Here is a 21,200-nt window from a genome sequence, read left to right as displayed (position 1 = left end):
CAGATGACGTAATGCCATGGGAAAACGCGCTTTCATCAGAAGGTAGAAGTAAGAAAAGTCAATAAGTAACGCCAAAGATGCAGAATGATTCAATCACAAACGATAGGAATCATTTTGTACAAGTTCAGTGCTAACTAGGATCTGTCATGTGGGCTGCACAGATTTCTGTTGCGGGCCGCGTGCTTGACATGCCTGCCTCAGATAACACACAGGAGAAAAGGCTTATACATCTTATATAGCGTCCTCGTGCAGTGCTGCTGCATATCACGTCGTCTTCAGATCCTTCACTTTTTGTTAGGCTGTGCAGCCTTGCGCTAAAATCGCTCATTAGAACAGCAGAAGAATTGTGATGAGACCCAAACATTTGGCCCAACAAGCTCCTTGACTGTCCAAAATAACCCCTGTCATAGAACCAGGGGCATCAGCTCACTCCCAGACCCCAAACATGAATACACAGAGAGTCCCGAGTGTATTCCACAATACCTTCACAGTAGCACAAGCACCAGTTATCTCTTTCCACAAGCTACAATTCAATACAATTCGGAGTGTTGCTCCACGTCCTCCCAGCTCCGACTCGCCTGGATAAGGGAGTGCGGTCCCTTTTATTGTGGACCCGGGAGCACTTTAGGCACCAGGGCCACCGCACGATGGAAGTCCCGTATTTTGGGGAGTGCCCACCGACCCCAGCAGGGCTGTGCTGCCGAACTACAGTCGGAGCCAAAAGTTTGATTTTCCTCAAGTTTGCTGCTTCCGTGTTTTTAGATCTTTTGTCTCTGTGGTAGGCTGAAGTAGAATAACAAGCAGTTCATAAGCATATCAGATACGGGGATGGATATTTGAGGAGTAAGCCGCAAGAAAATGATTCTATTTTTATATTATGTACATTAAAGAACCATCAACAACAAATCAAATCAAACGAATAATATATTGAACAATCATTATAAAAGTAAAATTGAATAAATCGGACTCTGTAGCTGCATGAATAAAAGGTAAAGTACCACTTCCGGTTAGCGGAAATAGCCCAAACATTGATAGAAATCTGCGTTTTGTACCTTGTATACAAAATGTGAAAGTGTCCTCAAGTTATCATCTTCACACACAAACACACACACACACATTCCAAAAATGGTATTTTCAGACTCCGAGAGGTCTAAAATTCGAGATTCATCAAAATCTCGAAATAGAATTTTTGAAAGATTCCAATATTTTTCCTATAAGAGAAAGTCAGGGAGGTCTAAAACATCGAGATTCATCAAAATCTCGATATTGAATCTTTGAACTATTACAATCATTTCCCTATAGTTTGTATACGAGAAAGTAAAAAAAAAAAAAACAGGGTCACCCCGTTTACTAATAAACAAGCAAAAAGACAACCCACCAACAAAAATAACCAATAACAAAAAGGGAGGCGTGGTCTGCCTTGACAAGCATCAGTGAGGCCGGTATGAGATGCCACCTTCCTTCCAGGAGCGTCTCGTCCTTATAGTGGAGGGATGGGAAGGGGCGGAGCCTTCTCGGGAATTCCAGGGGTTGCTTGGCGTCCTCCTTGGGCGGCTCGTTGCAGAAGAGGAAGGAGAAGACACGGTGGTAGTCGGCGCCCCCACACGTCCTGGCAGGGAACTGCTTACCTCATCAGATGCATATGACAGTAGTCAAACAATGTCGTTTAAAACTAGTTTATTGCATGTTATGTAGAATCGGGGTCTATTTAAGTGTGGGATCTTGGATTTTTAAGGAAACCCGGCTGGCAAACCTGGTCAGCTTGAGCGATGCTGCCTCACCCCACTTACTCCTCATTTTTCTCTCAGTTCCAAAATGAAAACAATGCAACACTTTTCCTGAACATTAACTGTTCTGTTTAAATCATTTATAATCAAATAATTAAAACAAAAAAGACATTTAAAAAGGAATTTAAACATACTGTACAGTAAGCCAGGGGAGAAGCTTAACGCAATGGACTCAACACACGGTAAGCCGGTCGTTGTGATGGACCCCGTCGGTGTGTCTTGGTTTTGTAAAGATTTGACACTCTGTAAGTGGATCATCTCAGTTTATGTGTTTGCACTTTTATTCCTCAGAGTGGTGTGTCTCTGTTTGTGGGGGTCTGCGTGTTAAAGGGGTCTGGCAGTCCTCTTGGCAAAAAAAAAAGAATAAATCACTGCAATTGTACAAATACAATGAGAAGCTTATTCTTAGCCCAACCCCAGCCCTCTACAAATGGGGTGTGCAGCTTGCAGATGGCCTCAAGGACCACATCTGAGTCATCTGGATCAAAGCCCTCATTGTGGCTCTGGACAGCACCCACCGAGATCCTCAAAGGTTAAGCCTGTGATTTATGCCATTGTGAATTTGGAGGGGCTCCAGGGGTCTTAACTCAGACCAGTCCATTTCACACACACACTCCAAGTGGACCAAAGGAAAAAAAAATCCAATAAAAAAAAGTCCCAGAAGAGTAAAGTGAGGACAACAAGTTGTTACGAGATGTGCAGAAATACAACAACAAGAGAAACACCAAGTACAGTCAGATTAGGGTCCCCCCCCCACCCGTGGCTCAGATTCAAAGTCTTCTTTCATGTTCCTTTTTTGCTCATTTTTGTGCCATTTATTTATGTTAATGTTGCTTTATTTAAAATAATAATAATCATGATAATAATTCTTTACATTTATATAGTAAGAACCACTAATGTGCAGCGGCCACCTGGACCATGCAACAGCAACCAGTTTTGCTCCAGTAGGCCAATCACACATTAGCTGTTAGGAGCTGAAGTGGTGAGAGAGAGATAGCCGATTTGAGACTAGAGATGATTAGGTGGCCAGAACGAGACTAGTCTGTGGTGGGCAATTTAGCCAGGACATCGGGATGCATCCTACTCTATATGAAGAATACCCAAGGATCATTAATGAGCACAGAGAGTCAGGGCTGGGTGTGGCTAAATGCTTGAGTGGCAGCAGGCTGGGCAGGGCAAGTCACTTACGTCTCAGGAGGCTGGGTGTGACTAAATGGTTGAGTGGCAGCAGGCTGGGCGTGGCTAAATTCTTGAGTGGCAGCAGGTTAGGCGGGTCGTCACTTAAGTCACTGCCAGCTGGATGTGGCTAAATGCTTGAGTGGCAGCAGGGTGGGTGGGGCTAAATTCTTGTGTGGCAGCCAATTAGGCGGGGCTAGATGAATGAACACACTATGGAGACATGGTGTTGAAGCAGAAACCTAGACCACCTTTAAGAAGAAACTGAATGAGATGTTAGGACAGCTGAGCTTTTAGCGTAACATATGAGCTCAATGGGCTGATGGGCCACCTCTCGTTTGACACATTTCTTACATTCTTCTGTAATTAAACCTTTTTAGTCTCCAGCAGAGCAGACTGCATGGGGATAAATTACAATACAATTTATTTTTGTATAGCCTAAAATCAAACAAGAAGTGCCACAATGGGCTTTAACAGGCCTTGCCTCTTGACAGCCCCCCCGCCTTGACTCTCTAAGAAGATGAGGAAAAACTCCCAAAAAGAAAAACTCTTGTAGAGAAAAAATGGAAGAAACCTTGGGAAAGACAGTTCAAAGAGAGACCCCTTTCCAGGTAGGTTGGGCATGCGGTGGGTGTCAAAAAAAAAAAAAGGAGGGGGGAGGTAAATACGACAGACTGAACAGAAGACAAGTCATCCTCAATACAATGCAATAGTGCAATAGAAATATTACAAGTACAGCAGAATTCAACAGTAGATGATATCCCATAATACGATTTGGAGACCCTGGTCATCAAACTGTCTCCCCCTATTGGCCATTCCACAGCTGAGCCAGTGCTGGGCCAGCCAATCCGACTTTGTCTAAGGTTTGGGGCTCAGTGGCACCCCCTGGTGGTTACAAAAAAATCTCCTGGGGTGTGCTTAAGCAGTCCCTCTTACTTTTGGGAGTTCATTGACCTCTTCACACGTGTACAACATTAATAAAATGATCAAAGCCTTTGCTCTTTCCCCATCTGCATATAGTTATTATGTGATATTTTAAGCCGCCTATTTACTATTCCTGATTCCTTCACCTCCTCTATGATTCTTTGTTTACTACTAAAATACTGGAAAAATCTCTTGGGCATTTTCTGCAAAATTGTATTTAATCCAGTGATATTAAAAGATAGTACACAAGACAATGCTAAATGCTAACAAATAAAATAACAATAAATAACAACAACAACAAACGTTTCAGGACAAAAGGAATGGAATGGAAGTTAAATAACATTAAGAAAAAGATCAATGCCGTCAGACAGAGCAGAGCTCTGTGAAATCCAGTGATGTCCTGTGACGAGGACGCCAGACAGGATGAGTAGTAAGAAGAGAAACACTGGAGACCAAGCCCCCCAGTTTAAAAAAAAAAAATTGGGGTAAACTTGCCCCCCTCCAGACCGCCCCTTTATGTAAATGCTTCTCCTTTCTTTTCAAATGCTCCTTTTAACCACACCCACTCCCCCCCAAAGGACCAATCCCGTTGCACTAAATTCAAAGCTGTGATTGGCCAACGTGTCACCTCTCCTACCACCAGTATGGCCTGCCTGTCCATCGATGGTGGCTTCTTCTTCACCACTTTCATAGATACTGGATGCTGGGGGGCACTGTTACCCCTTTGGACACTGAAGTCATCGCTTTTTGGCCCCTCCACTCACACCAAGATCGTTTCCTTTTTACTAATTTGTGTCTGGAGGCTTCATATTGTACATTGAATCACTGTTTGGGAACCATGACACCACGTTTGATAACATTAGAGCATTAGATCAATCTGGACGAGAACGAGCCGTTCAGCCCAACAAACCTTGCCAGTCCTGCCCACTTAAATCAACTAAAGTAACATCACGGTGAGGTTTGAGGGTCCCTAAAGTCCTACTGTCTATCACACTACTTGGTCACTTATTCCATGTGTCTCAAGGTAAAGTAAAATGTCCTAGCATTTGTGTAGAATTCACCCTTAACAAGTTTCCAACTGTGTCCCTGTGTTCTTGATGAACTCATTTTAAAGTCACAGTCTTGATCCACTGCACTGATTCCCTTCATTATTTTAAACACTTCAGTCAGGTCTCCTCTTCTTCTCCTTAAGGCTCAGCTCTTTCTCATTTTTCCTCATAAAACTCATCCCCTGTACCACTGTAATCAGCCTAGTCGCTCACCACTGGACTTTTTCTAGTGCTGCTATGTCCTTTTTTGTAGCCCGGAGACCAGAATTGCATACAGTACTCCAAATGAATAAATAATCAATAAATGATACATTTTATAAACGGATCATTTCTATTATTATAGTCTTGCTCTACTAGCCATGTAAGATGCTTTGAACTCTAATAAGCTGATTTTTGCCCGTCCAGCACTTACTCTTTGTTGGAAGTTTTCAGCATTTGCAGTGCACCATCTATCAGAATGTATTTTGTAAAGCATGTATTACAAGCGGTGTGAGGATACTTTTTAATACTTCAAATGTTTGTGATGCGCAAGCTGTTGGAATGGCAAATGCAACACATTTGTCTCTGTTGTATGTCCTGCAATTCGTAAAAGCAATATTAATATATGTGATGTGCTTTCTGATGGAATAATAACTGCAATGCATTACTAGCACAGCACATACATTACATACGACTCTGCCATATGCCTTGGCTAATGGATTAAAAAAACAGTGTTAATGTATAGGATGCACCATCTGTTAGGATGTCAAATGCATTTTAGGACTACAAATGTTTGTGATGTGCCACCTGTTGGAATGTCAAATGCAATACATACTGTATGTCTCTGTTGTATGCCTTTGGTAATAGATTAAAAAAGCTGTGTTAATGCAGGTGATGCGCCATCTGTTGGAATGACAAATGCAATGTATTTTGCTACTAAAAATGTTTGTGGTGCACCATCGGTTGGAATGGCAAATGCAATGCAACTGTCTCCATTATGTACCCTTGGATTCATCATTGCAGTATTAATGCATGTGATGTGCCATCTGTTGGAATGACAAATGCAATACATACTGTATGTTTCTGTTGTATGCCTTTGGTAATGGATTAAAAAAGCAATGTTAATGTAGGTGATTCACCATCTGTTAGAATGATAAATGCACTGTAACTGTTCTGTTATGCACCCTTGGATTCATCATTGCAGTATTAATGCATGTGATGTGCCATCTGTTGGAATATCAAATGCAATACATACTTTATGTCTCTGTTGTATGCCTTTGGTAATGGATTAAAAAAGCAATGTTAATGTAGGTGATGCACCATCTGTTGGAATGGCAAATGCAATGCGACTGTCTCCATTATGTACCCTTGGATTCATCATTGCAGTATTAATGCATGTGATGTGCCATCTGTTGGAATGACAAATGCAATACATACTGTATGTCTCTGTTGTATGCCTTTGGTAATGGATTAAAAAAGCAATGTTAATGTAGGTGATTCGCCATCTGTTAGAATGAGAAATGCAATGCAACTGTCTCTGTTATATACCCTTGGATTCGTAAAAGGAGTATTAATGCATGTGATCTGCCATCTGTTGGAATGAAACATACAATGCATTTTGCTACTAAAAATGTTTGTGGTGCACCATCTGTTGGAATGGCAAATGCAATGCGACTGTCTCCATTATGTACCCTTGGATTCATCATTACAGTATTAATGTATGTGATGGGCCATCTGTTGGAATGACACATGCAATGCATTTTATTACTAAAAATGTTTGTGATGCATGGTCTGTTGGAATGGAAAATGCTATGCATATGCCTGTGTTATGTACCCTTGGATTCGCAAAAGCAGTATTAATGAATGCCAAGTGCAATCTCTAGGAATGACAAAAAGCAATTCATTTGATAACTATGAATGTTTCCGATGCTCCACGTGTTGAAATGACAAATGCAATGCCTGTTATATGCTGTGTCCTCACTTGCCGTATGACCATCCTCAGTTATAACTAGAGAGGGAAGAGGCCTCTGACTGCGGGCACACGGGACATCCCACCGCCACTCACTGGATACAGACCAGCTGTTATGTGGCTAAAGGGGGCTTATAGTGCAAAAAGAAATCCTTACAAGCTCATACAAGTCTGGACATTTCTCTTAAAATCCTTAATGCTTAATCTAATCTATGGTGGTGGAAACAGACCCCCAGCCTATCACAGTATGGATGGTCTAATCCACCTGACTTGTGTGAATGGGAGTAACCAATGCAGACAGACTCGGGCTTACACACAAATGTCCCATGGACACAGAATTCAAACACTGGAGCCTTCACCTATCAGGCACACTAACAACCATTTTGAAGTAATTGTTACAATCAGTAAAATAATAAAAATAATAAAATCATCATCGGGGGGCACCTTCTGGGCCCAGGTCCTAAAGTGCAGACGATGGCGTGCAACAGAATCCCACACGGAGTTGATTAAAAAGTTGGCTACATTGGAAGTGCTTTTTCCAAGAATGGCAGTGCCCGGCAGCCACGGTCAGTTTCTGTCAGTGCCTGCATTTAAACAGTAACTGAGCTTCAGAGTTTCATCCAGTCGGATCTTAAGGAATTTCCTCTTCAGCCTCCGGGCGACCGCATGCAGGTTTGCTTCTTCCAGCTTTGATATGAGCTCGTCTGGGATGAGCCTGTGAGCGGTTTGTAGAGCCGACCAGTTCTTGACGTAGGACCTTATCAGCTCCTTCGGGGAGTCGTGCTGCTGTTCTCTGTACACCACGTTCTCCCCCTGCTCTTTGAGGAGGGTCCGGCCGAGCTTCACCAGCTTCTTGTGATCGAGATTCTGCCGGGCCAAAAACTCTGACAGGATATCTTCATATTGGGAAAGGACACCTGGGAACACAAGCATTATTTATGTTAATATTTGACATCTGTAGGTGACCTCCAGCACATGGCGCCTCAAAGTGGCATATTTAGGGCATTGTTTGGTGTGTTTTGTTTTTCAATTAGAAATCTTAAAAGATGAATGTGTCACTTTTATTGAAGATTTTGCGACTTCTGTCATCGTGCTTGGTATCATAGTTCGCTTGCAGTGCCCGTTTATTTGTGCGAATCTGAGAGAGAGGCTGTGGGCGAGGGGCGGGGCCATCCTCATTCACGCGCCAGCCTCTGTTCGAGTCGCTCTCCCTATCGCCACGTGTTGGAGTGCGATACCTGTTTGTTCAGCAGACCTTACCACCTACGGATTGTTAAGGAGTAGCGTTTGATGTTTTTGAGTGAGAGATCCGTGTGTTATAGAGGGTAGATGCTCATTGGCCACGTGCTTTTCTCTCCACGTGGGGGACACTCTCCCGTCAGAGCTGAATACGATCAGCCAGCGTTTGACGTCGGAGCGTACCGACATTCCGCTTGGCCAGAATTACATTTTCATTTTTTTATTGATTTTTCAAGTTTGTCTTACTACGTGGGCGGAGCCGCAGGGGACGGCTCGTATGACATGAAAGCCACTTGACTTGACTTAACGTGACCGGACTGCTGGGTTTTCTCCACATAGAAAGTCCCTGTGGTTGAAACCACTCCCTCCCCCACGGTTACCTAGCAATCGTTTCCACGATTCCGCTCGTTTGTTTTTTTTTTCCGCCACTGGAGACCTTTTTTTTTTTTTTTAAATACTAAACGACGGGCGGACACACGCAGGACTTGATGTGTGAAAACACTTCCAGACAGACAGAAGCCAAACGCCTTTCTTTCTTCTTGTGTGAAGGGCACGGATTCCGCTCGAAGCGAAACGCAACTCGTCTCATAAATTCTTTTTGAGAGAAATAAAAACATGTTGAGGTTCGTTGAGGAAGTCAGTTTGACACAAATCATTTCACGCGTCCCTTGTCATGGCTCATGAGCGCGACCGTCACATTGGATTTCACGGCTCCGTCATATCAGTACGGAGATGTGTCGTCATTTTACAACATTCAGATGTTAAACTCGGACTGTATTGAGGTTGGCGTTCTCTGTACTAAGAACTAAAGATTTTAAAATTTGCTTTGAGACACAACAAGTTCTCTGTTTTACAATGCACTGAAGACAAAGGATGAACGAGAGACAGTAATTCAAGTGTAAGGGAGATGGAGCGAACAGAACTGTGGTGAATTTTCAATAAAGTTTCGGGGAACTTCAATAGCTAAACGTTAACTACGTTAATATTTCTATCCGTTGTGATGTACAGCTTCGAGATGAAAGATGAATTCAATTTTCAGGCTGGATACTCTTCAACAGTAGTGAGTGACCCCCACTGAATACACCTTTTCCTTGAATTCAACAAAAACACGGAAATGTTGGAAAGTTTCAGTGAACTCCGCGAAATGCGCGATTAAAGTCAGAGAGGAAGGAGACGCTGAAGTCGTTCTGAGTGGGTTATAATGGTGCAGTGGTCTTTTAAGTGCTCCTGGGGGCTTAGAGAAGCATCTGCCAACTACGCTGGACCGATGGTTGTGGCCTAAGCTGAGAGGCAGCAGTGCCAACCTTTATGCCACCCGATCAAATTACACTCCGAGTCTCCAATTCTCCGAGAACCTTTGTCTCTCCTGGTCTACGTCTTCTGAGCTGCTATCACTATGACTAATGGACACCCACTGCGCCTGTGATGCAAGGGGTCAGCGTTAGATATTCAGGGTGGACTTCCCTGTCACTACCCAACCTGTGCTATATAGCGAGGAGCACAATGGGCTGAATCCGGCAGTGAAGACACAACATGCAATGAATCTATGTACGACAAAAAAGTATTTCCGGAATATTCTCGTTATCGTCAGCTAATGTACCCCTCATATGGAAACACTTCCAGATTTTTCTTTTTGTTTTGTTATTTATTTATTTTTTTAAACACACACGGGTTGCAAGACAGGCTGGAGTACCAATCTGGTGCTGACATCACGAGTGCATTTATACGTTATAAATTATTCAAGGATGTGCAAAGCAGATTGGGCCGCGCCAGGAAGTGCGAGGTGAAGTATGCTTCCAGAACGCAACCATGAAAGTGTCGCATATCAGTGACGCAATTTGGGCAGTGACATCCTCGTCCAACATGGCTGCCACAGCTCTGAGGTGTCATGCTAGCCTTGCAAAGCACTATGGGGCACTGGTGAAAAAAAAAAAGTGTGTCTAAACTGGTGAATTGTCTGGGAAAAACAAAGTCACTGGCTAACCCAGCAAATTCTTTACGAAAAGGGCTTTGGCATTCTCAGGACGCTCACATGTTTGTATAATTAAAAGAAAAAGAGCAAATTCGATAAATTAGATGAGGTCAACAAACTAGCGGTGTACGCATTTAAACACACAACTCGACATTCACATCGCATGTTCACATCCCACCGCTGCCACCACGCACTTCAGCAGCCAGCACTCTACTTCTACTGCTGCTTAATCTTACTTGGAGGGGCTAATCATCCTGAAAGATGACACGGCACACGGTGGGAGTCACTGGCAAAATATGGGGAACAAATTACCTGTTGATCTGAGATTCTCACAAGAAATGCAGAGATTGTCGTGCCACGTCGTTCCATTCAAAATCTGCAGTTGGGATTTGCAGTCTGTGTGCTTTTCACAGGCTTCTTGGCTCGAGCTTACTGAAGAAAAATATCCAGGCGGGCATTTCTCACAGACGGTGTTGGTGTGCGGCGTGCCTGTTGAAAGAGTCAGTGTTAGTCAGGACCCTCCATCTTCATAATATGCAGTAAGGCCACGGCAGAGTCTGGAAAAGTCATCAGAAAAGAGCCTCTCAATGCATTAGGTGTTTTAGCTAAGCTTGAAATGTTACTGCCTGCGTCACTTATCATATAGTGCCTTTCACATCCATCTATCTAGCTATCTATCTGATCCTGCCACCTACATTAAAATATCTATCTATTATATAGTGACTTTCAGATCTGTCTATCATATAGTGCCTTTCATGTCTATCTGTCTGTCTGATCCTGCTAACTACACTAAAATATCTATCTATTATATAGTGCCTTTCATATCTATCTGTCTATCTATCTATCTATTATATAGTGCCTTTCACATCTATCTATCTATCTATCATATAGTATCTTTCATGTCTATCTGTCTGATTCTGCTAACTACACTAAAATATCTATCTATTATATAGTGCCTTTCATATCTATTTATCTATCTATTATATAGTGCCTTTCATATCTATCTGTCTGTCTGTCTAATCCTGCCAACTGCGCTATAATATCTATCTATCATACAGTGCCTTTCACATTTATTTTATATTGTTTTCATATTGATGTACTGCTGCATATAGTGCCTTCTACATCTCTCTCTCTCTATTGTATTCTGTCTTTAATATGAATTACTGTATATAGTGCCTTTCACATCTATTTTATAATACCTTTCATATCCATCTATCTAGATGTCTGTCTTTCATATGGTTCCGTTCATATCCATCTATTACACAGTGCCTTGCACATCTGTCTCTCTTAAACTGTCTTTCATATCTATAACTGTATATAGTGCCTTTCACTTCTATCTATTGTTCATTGCACCCTTCAAATAGCCATACTGTATATACATTAGTACTTTTCTATTTTATACTGAGTTTCATATCCATCTTTCTAGCACTCTATTACTTAGTGCCTGTCATGTCCAATTAACTGTCATTTTGTCGATTTAACAGTGACTCTCCTATCTATCTGTCTATTATATGGAGCCTCTCATATACAACTACGATATATCTGGTATGGCAGCAGCGGACACCATGGCAGTTTGTTTGATTTCTTCTTTTATTTTCCTGTTACTGACATGTGATGCACTGTAGATCTGTAGTACAGTTAAAATTGTACGTGTTTTATTTATTTATTTATCTGACTATAACGTGTTATTATAATAACAACAGCGGTTTATATAAAAGCATGGGCTACAAGAAAGCCTGCGAGCACCTGACACACATTACGAGCTGAAAGCGTGCGGCGCGAGGACCGAGCAGAGTAGAAGTGACAGACTCGGCCGCTGCGATCTGATCTTGGGACCCCGCCCCTTCGGCTCACGACGCCACGCCCCATCCCCGCCCCGCCAGTCCTGCTCCTCCGGCACTTTCCCTTTTCCTTTCCTCGCCCCCGTCTCGTAGTCATCATCAACGAGAGCTCACTGTAGTTGTTTCTTTATATTTACTAAAAGTAATCTTGCCCAACCGACCTCATCTGACTCAAACGAAACGTAAAAAGTCACTTGTGCCTCGAAATCCAGAAACCGTCTCTTTGAAAACACTCACTGCGCTCATCTAAATACGCCCTGAGTGATCACAGAAAACAGATGAGTGGACGGGCGCGCCTGTCAAATAGTCACCAACTGCTACAGGCTGCTGAGCTCAAAACGAAAATTGCCGCACCGGCTCTGTTTGTTCAATCGTTCGCATTTCCGCCCAGCTGCACTTTTTCTCTCCTCCTGGTTTATCACTCAGGCCTTAACTCAAACAGCACTTTGATTTGTTCAGTGAGCACGGGGTGCAGCGGCCTTTACCTTTGTGCTTGACGCCATATCCGGGTGGACACACCATGTGTTTGATGCAGAACTCGTGGTCCCAGTAGTAGCCCTCGTCGCACTCACAGACCCTGTTCTGGAAGCGGTTGCACTCCTCTTTGACGTGTTGATTCTCCTTACAGAACACGTTGCAGTACTGACACTTGCTGATGTAGTTCCAGTACTGAGTGTAGTGCTTTTCTGGACATGGCGCGCATTGACTCTTGTGGGTCGCCGTGCAGTGCTGCACCAGGTACTCCCCGGGGGGGCAGCGGTCACAGGTCAGCATCTGGCCGCTGGCTGGGTCTTCACGCTGGTAAGTGTACTGTCCAGGCCATTCCAATAAAGCATCTGCTTCTAGGAAGAGGGCCAGAAGGATCTGCAGCTGGAGAAGAAAGAAACAAAAATACACAGAAAGGACCATTAAGTGATTTTAAATAAATTATTAGCCTCAAAATGCAGACCGGCTGATATTTAAAAACCTGCCAGAGGGAGGAATGTGAGGAGGAAATGGAAAATCCACACAGAGACAACACTGGGACCAGGACTGAGCACACAAACGTCCTGCCAGCTTGAAGGGACTTCAGCTAACTGAGAAATTCAAGTCCTTCCTCATTTACTGCCTTTGATTTCCTGCAACATGCTAAGCTGATTTACTGTTAAGACTGAAGTGATTGTACTAATGCATTGGGAAAATTAATAATAATAATAATAGTAATGCAATAGTAATAAGGAGTGTGAAGGCTGTGCAGTGATTAGTGCTGCTGCCTTCATGTTCCTGACTCCTGCATTGCCAGTGTCCACGATGAGATTTCAGAGGAAACTGATTTTCCACCCACATTCCCAAAGACATGGCGGTTTGGTAAACTGGTGATTCCCAATTTGATCTGAGTGGACCCTGTATTATACTGGTGCTCTGTCTAAGGGTCAGCTCCTGCCTTCTGTCCACTGCTACCAGGAGGGGCTCCTGACAATTGGGTTAAGTAGGTTTGAGAGTGTTATGTTAAAATGTAATAATCTGTGTGTATATATATATATATATCCATTATCCAACCGGCTATATCCTAACTACAGGGTCACAGGGGTCTGTTGGAGCCAATCCCAGCCAACACAGGGTGCAAGGCAGGAGACAAACCTCAGGCAGGACGCCAGCCCACTGCAGGCCACACACACACCCACATACCAAGCACATACCAGGGCCAATTTAGGATCGCCAATCCATCTAACCTGCATGTCTTTGGACTGTGGGAGGACACCAGAGTGCCCGGAGGAAACCCACGCAGACACGGGGAGAACATGCAAACTCCACACAGGGAGGACCTGGGAATCAAACCCGAATCTCCTAACTGCGAGGCAGCAGCGCTACCCACTGTGCCACCCATATATATAAATATAAGAATATATATATGTATTCCTTTTTACCCATACACACATAAAAATATATATATATATTCTTTTTTACCCATACACACACACACACACACATATCTATGTGTATATATATATATATATATATATATATATATAGTGGTGTATGGCTGGCTGTTTATCCCAGCCAATACCCCCAAGCCGCCAGGTGGAGCCCTCCCTGCAGTATGGAGGTGCCCCGAAGACCAGCAGGGCATCACGGACATTGGAGTCTGTATCCACAGCACTGCTGGATACCATAGGGGCCACTAGGAGACGCTGCAGGGAGGAACGATGCTTATTTACCCTACGCCCCGGAAGTACGTCCGAGTCACATGGACAAGGGGAATGACGTGCTTCCGGGATGAAGAAAAGGACTTTTTATCTGACCCGAAAGTGATAAGGAATCACATGGACTGGGGACTGGAACACTTCCGGGTCAGGGACTATAAAAGGATTGTGACAGCTCCCAGACGGCGAGCTGAGCTGGGTGACATCTTCACTCTTCAGTGGGCTGTCCGTGCACCTCTTCTAGTCCTTCCCTCCAGGCCTGATTTGCTTCTCCTCCCCGGCCGGGATGTCTGTCTGCCTACTAGGAGCCTCCCATCCGGGTAAAGAATCCTACCCTCTTCTGGCCAGGATGCCCATTCAGCCCATGTGGCATTTACTCTATATGTGTGTGTGTGTGTGTGTATACTTCTATACACTATGTGTATTTTGACGGATGGCTGCAGTTCTTACCCACCCAGGACAACAGAGGGCAGTCCCCCTGGCTTGTTAGGGTGTCATGGGTTTGTAGCATGGAAGCTCAACCCTGCTGGGGCCTGTGGCCACCACCAGGGGGCGCATGGGGAAAGGCTGATCCCTTCTCTGCAGAGCACTTCCAGCTGCTCTATCAAAGGAGTCAGGATAAAGAAGGATGCCAGAGGAGGAGGACTGGAGGCGGAGGGACAAAGGCGAAAAGAAGAAAAGTGCTGTGTGTTATATATATATATATATTGCATGAGCACTGTGAGTTCGTAAAGCCGACAGTCTGAGCACTTATGAGATTGTGCCTCAGTGCCCTGTGCCCCTGTGCCATTCTTTTGAGTTAATAAAGCTATTGTAACAATCCTAACCTGCACGCTTTTTCCATATGAACAACTCTAAACCTACATTAGCCCACCCCTGTATATCTATGCGTGTTTATATTTATATGTATATTATATATTTATAAGCAGTGTGCATATGCAATATCTGCTGTTGGCACTTGGCGATGCAGTCATTAGCAGCTGGGGGTCTTCAGCCTCTGCCATTTAAGGCCAGTGGGTGGAGCTCACTGGACCTCATCCAGCCAATGAGGTTTACAGGAGAAGGCCCCAAAGAAAGGAAAGGGTTAAAAGGAGGAAGCCGTGGCAGGCGCGGCGCGTCAGAGACAAAGTGAAACACGAAGAGGATCAGCGACATGAAAAGCGTTTGTTACGGCACGTAAAGAAACAAAAGAGCCAGCAGTCAGGGCCTTCTCTGTGCTCCACAACAATGGAGAAGATGCCTGAAGGTAGTAAAGTGAACAGGTTGTGACTCAGGTGACTGGGGTTTTCCTGGCTTTCCCCCAGACACCACCTAACACGTGTGCCTTGTAGGTCAGAAATGTCACCTGCAATGCTTTTCTGAGCAGAACTCCTTACCTTCTGCCAGGCTTTGCTACTGAGGGCAGTGCAGTTGCCATGCCAGTTAGGACGCCTTCAGTGGCGCAGGTGTAACAGGATATGCGGGTTTGAAGCGTACACTAAACATTTTCAGCCGCCCGAGATAGACACGGTGTTGTTGTGCCTTCTATGCCAACATTCATTTGGATTAGCGCAATTTCAGCTGTGGAATGGCCAAACGGGGTAGGCAGCTTGATGAATGAGGTCTCCAGGACTCTAAACAAATCCAAATCATATTATGGGATATCATCTACTGTTAAATTCTACTCCGTACTTCTAAACTGTTTATTTTTATACTGTATTGACGATTTGTTCTGTTCTGTGTATTGTATTATATTGTAGTGACCCCCTTTTTCTTTTTGACACCCACTGCACGCCCAGCCTATCTAAGGGGTCTCTCTCTGAACTGCCTTTCCTGAGGTTTCTTCCATTTTTTCCCTTACAAGGGTTTTTTCTTGTCTTCTTAGAAAGTCAAGTCTGGGGGGCTGTCAAGAGGCAGGGTGTGTTGAAGCCCATTGCGGCACTTCTTGTGTGATTTTGGGCTACACAAAAAAATAAATAGTATTGTATTGTATTGTATTGTATTTCGGTGTGAACAGTCCATGTGATGTGCACATTGAGGAATTCACAACTGCTCCCTCTTTCCATGGTAGTCCCATTACTGGTGACAGGGGAGTGTCCACCTCCTCCACTCTTAGCTCTTTGAAGGAGAGGCACTTCTCTGGTCACCAGTGCATCAGGACTCTGATTGCCTCCTTCATGCGTTCAGTCACATCACCCTTGGTGTTAAGCCCCACCACTAATTTAACAGCAATGTTAGACCTGCTGCTGCTGGCCGTGCAGTCACGGGTGAAGAGCTAATGTGGGAGAGGACATAGCGCACATCCCCGAGGGGCTCCCGCATTGACAGTGACTACGGAGGAAGTGATGCCAACTGGACCAAACAAGTGGTGCCGATCTGAGCGGAGGTCTGGCATAGCAGCAGGCGTACAGTTTTGGGGTCAAACCTCCTATGGTGAGTGTCGATAAGAGGATGAGACGTCCTACAGAGCCAGTGCTAAATCAGAAGAGGGCAGTGATGTTAGTTCAGTCTGGGCAGACGAGAGCCCTGGACCGGGTCACATGCATCACTGGTGTCACTGCGACAGAAAATGGGAATGAATGTGAAAGCAGACATCCAAATTCATAACAAAGGAGCAGTTACAATAAACTAACATCCAGCCCTGTGTCATGCCGAGGGTCAAGGCAACAGAAAACGTCAAGTGAATGAAACAAGAACAGCAGATCACCAGGAGTTTCCATTGACATTTGTTCGTATGTCAGGAAAAGCAGATGGAAACTGCAGTCCCATAAAGTAAAGGGAGGGGAGCAGGAAAAGCGGAGAACACTTCAGGATGGGTTCATGTTAACCTGCTACCGCATGCTGCTGTGGCTGTGCTCTGAATGTCACCGGCGGTCCCATCTGCACTTTTACTTTTAAACGTGGAAGTTACAAAAAGCTCAGGAATGCGACCGAGACCCCCAGAGTGCCGAGATCAAACTGAAAATGAAACTCGTCCTTCTAATCACCAAACGGAAAGTGAGAAAATGTGCGAAGAGTCAAGAGGATCCGTGGACACACTGGACCATTGAAACACTGGAGGACCCCCTAAATGGAGAACGGGGGGGAGCGTAATAACGGGTAACAAAGAGAAATCAGGATAGCATCTACCAAATGGAGAAGCTGCTTATTCCAAAACAAGCATTGGAGAAGCCCATGCAAGCCACCACATGTAGGAATTAAAACTGGAGGAACCATCAATCCATCATACTCACCTCGACTGGAGTCTCCAGTTAATCCAAGGCTGCATGTCTTATAGGGGAACAAAAAGAGGAGCACCTTGAGAAAAGGCCAAGAAGATCATGGACGACTGAGGCTACACCCTCGTTAACATATCTTCATTTTCATTGACATTGTATCCCCCCAAAAGGCCGCACCACCTGGCGGGCAGTCCCTGCCATTTCGTTGTTACAACTTTCTAAGCATTTACACCGGAAGATGTACCTGATTGGCTTAGAGAGCGCGAGGGGGCGGGGCGTACTTTTGTGCCGCGTCGTTTTTATGTTTTTTTTTTTTTGTTTTAAGTTCACGCGGGATGTACGAGCGTGAGTAAAAGTCACGTGGACATCATAAAAAGAATTGTGGCGCTTTAATGGCACGTGATAGCTTTTTGTGTTTCTAAAGAGCGACGTCATTTGCGGAAGAAAAAGTTCTCCGTATACAGTATATATGAAGTTGGTTCTTTGGGAAAGGTTTCTAATACGTGGACCAAACAGACATCTTACAAGCAGATCAAGAATAACTGAACTTGGCTTGAATTGTTGTATTCAGTGAGCGTCAAATCTGGTCGATTCATCTTTAATTTCTAGCACTGTTAGGCTCTACATGAATAAAGATTCGTCTTGCGGAAGATTCTTCTGAGAACCAAACTACAGCATCGCTTTAATTTTGAATATTGAAACGTCTCCGTTCTCTTTACAGCAGCTGAGAATGGAGCCTCAGAAGACACAAAATCCGACAATAAAAATCAAGCCATCATCTCCAAAACACACACCAAAAAAAAAAAAAATAAGCTGCCTCGTTAAAAAGAAGGATCGCATACACGGACAGGAACTTTCAAACCACAGAAGTTGAAAATCCCATCCATTTTACCGTTCAGCTCATGCAGAGTTACGCGCTGGACGGGACACCAGGAGAGGTGAATATGAATTATCGGAAATCATTAAACTCGGCAAACATGTTAAATGACTTGTGGACGACCTGATCGATCGATCGATCGATGATTTCGGGGTAACGGCATCGGATTAAGCGTGTTAGTCTCTTTTGTCAGCTGCGCGTTACCGGACGACAACGGCCAAAGGGGCACAGCAGAGGCTCGTAAAAAGTGAACAATCTGGGGACAAAGCTTCGTGTTTTCTAAATCCGCTGTACATTCTAGTCCCACATGTAAGCGCACACGAAACGAGTTATTTGTTCACAACTTTCATTCTGTTTATTGTTTCGTCCGAATTTTGACTTTATTTATCTATTACTTATTAATTTACTTATTTATTATTTATTACTTTTATTCAAGACCATTGACAGCATCAGAGATCGTACAACTGGTTCCATTTCTTTGTGCTTTTCCAGTTGGAGCTCAGGCAGGTGAAGTGACTTGATCAGGGTCACACAAGATTTGAACCCACAAACTCTGAGTTTAAAATTCCAAGCCTTAACCACTACAACACACTGTCCGTAACGTGGTGCTGAATACTTGATATCATTGCGTATCCTGCTTGCGTTATTAATGTCATCTTTAGTTTAATTCCTATTGTATTCATTTGAATATTTACTAAGCACTTTGGGCATGGTAAAGGCGCTATATATGTCTTAAAGGTCGGCGTGGCGTAGTGTATAAGACTTTGAACTTTGTGGGTTTAAATACCACTGTGCGACCCTGAGCAAGTCAGTTCACCTGCCTGCGCCCCAAATGGAGAAACAAAAGAAATGCAACCCGTTGTATCTCACATGCTCTAAGTTGCATTGTAAGGCGCCAGCAAAATAATAAGTGTATTGTTAGTTCAAATAATAATGACATGTATGAATACATTGATGAGATCTTATATATAAACTGACCCGCAACCCCCACCAGGAAAAGTGGTTACAACAAATAAAACCAGATGAGGATAATCAATACATATATTTGCCAAATGCGCTCCTTAAGAGTAAAAACCAAACGCATTCAGTAGCATCACGAACTATCTTTAATCAAATTTCCCAAGTGTGTTTGCCATTCATTTTTACTACCCGTTATCTTTCCAAAAGATACAACGCATCCCTTTTCGCGTCCAGCAGTAGGCAGGATGTCTGTTCACCGAATATTTTAAATTTTCCCCACTAGCAGCTTCTTCATCTTTCGAAAAGCCAAACCAACTCAACTCAGACAATTAATTGGAACAAACTAAAAATTAAAATCAGCCGCATTTCACTTCATACCGTAAGCCGTGAAAACCCGTTCAACAAGCAAAAATGTCGGTTAAAGGTGCGCGTCAGCCGTCAGGTCACGTCAGCTCACTGTTGTCAAATTATAAATCAAATAGGTGGCAGGTCAGAGAGCAGAAAACAAACCGACAAAAAGACATGCAATTCATCAGCAGAGCGCAGGATCGGCGCACCGACCACAAACGAGACGCGCTGCAAGAAACGCTTCACTCACCTTGGCTTTCAACATTTGTTAGGTCTGCTGTCTAGGGATTTCGCGCTCCGCGGAGTGAAGTACGCCTCCTGTTTTATATACTCGTCGCACTCCTCCCCTCGGTTTTTATTTCCAAACTTGAATGCAAATCATATGAGCAAATCTTTACGTCTGCGTTTGAATGCATCATCTCATTTGCATTCCCCAAATAAGAACCTGCTTATCTATGCAAGGGTGATGGGGGGCCGGTAACCGTGCGTATACTGACGGCATTGTCCCCAATTCGGAGTTCCTCCTGCATTGTAGTGCTCACTCCGCTAAGCGAACACAGACGTGACCTGCGCTTCTGCCATAAGGGAAGAACCTGTTAATACATTCGATACAGACAGCGGGGTATCGCTTTTAAACGGGGACCCATAAAATTTGTAAAAGACCCGAAATGAAATGTTGTGTCACGCGTCTGTTTGCTCAGTCCGCTCGTATATTGTCAAGTAAACACTTGTAGCGTTCGCCTAACTCGAATTAAAACGTGACTGCTGTCAGCAAATACCCTCGCTGTGAGCAAGCAAGTCTAACTGATGACATCGCATTGATGTACTTTGGGAGTATTCTATTATTTGTCATTACTTTATATCATCAGACTTGGGCGAATTTAAAACTGATGTATTATTACAACGTAAACGGTCACCACGTTCGCCTTTTCCAGCTGAAGCTGCTTTTTGAGTCGCCGACTTACAACCGAGCACAACGCGAAGGGATTGAAGGACTTCATTAAGCCGGGCTGGTCTGGAGCCGCTAATAATTCTTTGAGTTGTCCGTGTAGAAAAGATAGATAGATAGATAGATAGATAGATAGATAGATAGATAGATAGATAGATAGATAGATAGATAGATAGATAGATAGATAGATAGATAGATAGATAGATAGATAGATAGATAGATAGATAGATAGATAGATAGATAGATAGTATTTAATTGGTGTAGTTGGCAGGATTAGATAGATAGATAGATGAAAGGTGCTATATGATAGATAGATAGATAGATAGATAGATAGATAGATAGATAGATAGATAGATAGATAGATAGATGTGACAGGCACTATGTAACAACATGCGAGGAACAACACCTCATTCATTATCCGAAACTCACCCCTCCATCCATCCATCCATCCATCCATCCATCCATCCTTATGAATCTATTTCTAAATGCGATATTCGATTTGTAAAAAGAATTTTGCTAAAGCAGTTCTTTAGAACGATATCACGGGGTAACCATTTTTGGCTCACAAAGAAACCACCCAAATGAAGGATCCAGAAAGATTGTTTTAGTTATTTCGATCAGTAACAAACTAAACAAATTGTCATAAATATCATTTTGCTGCCGCTCCGGTCCTAGACACGGATAAATGGTGAGGGCGTCATAGGAAAGGCTGTAGAAATTGCTGAAATCTGGATTAGGGAAGTCTAGATA

General features: G+C 43.7%; 1 protein-coding gene across 1 annotated transcript; it reads right to left on the bottom strand.

The window, feature by feature from the left end:
• Positions 1-5,193: 5,193 nt before the first annotated feature.
• LOC120516608 (tumor necrosis factor receptor superfamily member 11B-like) lies at positions 5,194-20,176 on the bottom strand. Its single transcript, XM_039738396.1, has 4 exons — positions 19,752-20,176; positions 12,422-12,806; positions 10,408-10,584; positions 5,194-7,801 (listed from the first exon to the last, which is right to left on the bottom strand). The coding sequence occupies exons 1-4, from the start codon at positions 19,764-19,766 to the stop codon at positions 7,452-7,454; spliced, it is 927 nt and encodes a 308-aa protein (XP_039594330.1). The 5' UTR covers positions 19,767-20,176; the 3' UTR covers positions 5,194-7,451.
• Between the last annotated feature and the right edge of the window lie 1,024 nt (positions 20,177-21,200).

This window comes from Polypterus senegalus, chromosome 16 (genome assembly GCF_016835505.1).
Source record: "Polypterus senegalus isolate Bchr_013 chromosome 16, ASM1683550v1, whole genome shotgun sequence".
Classification (NCBI taxonomy): Eukaryota; Metazoa; Chordata; class Cladistia; order Polypteriformes; family Polypteridae; genus Polypterus; species Polypterus senegalus.
Note: the sequence above shows the minus strand (reverse complement) of the source record. Positions and strands in the feature narration are given on the sequence as shown.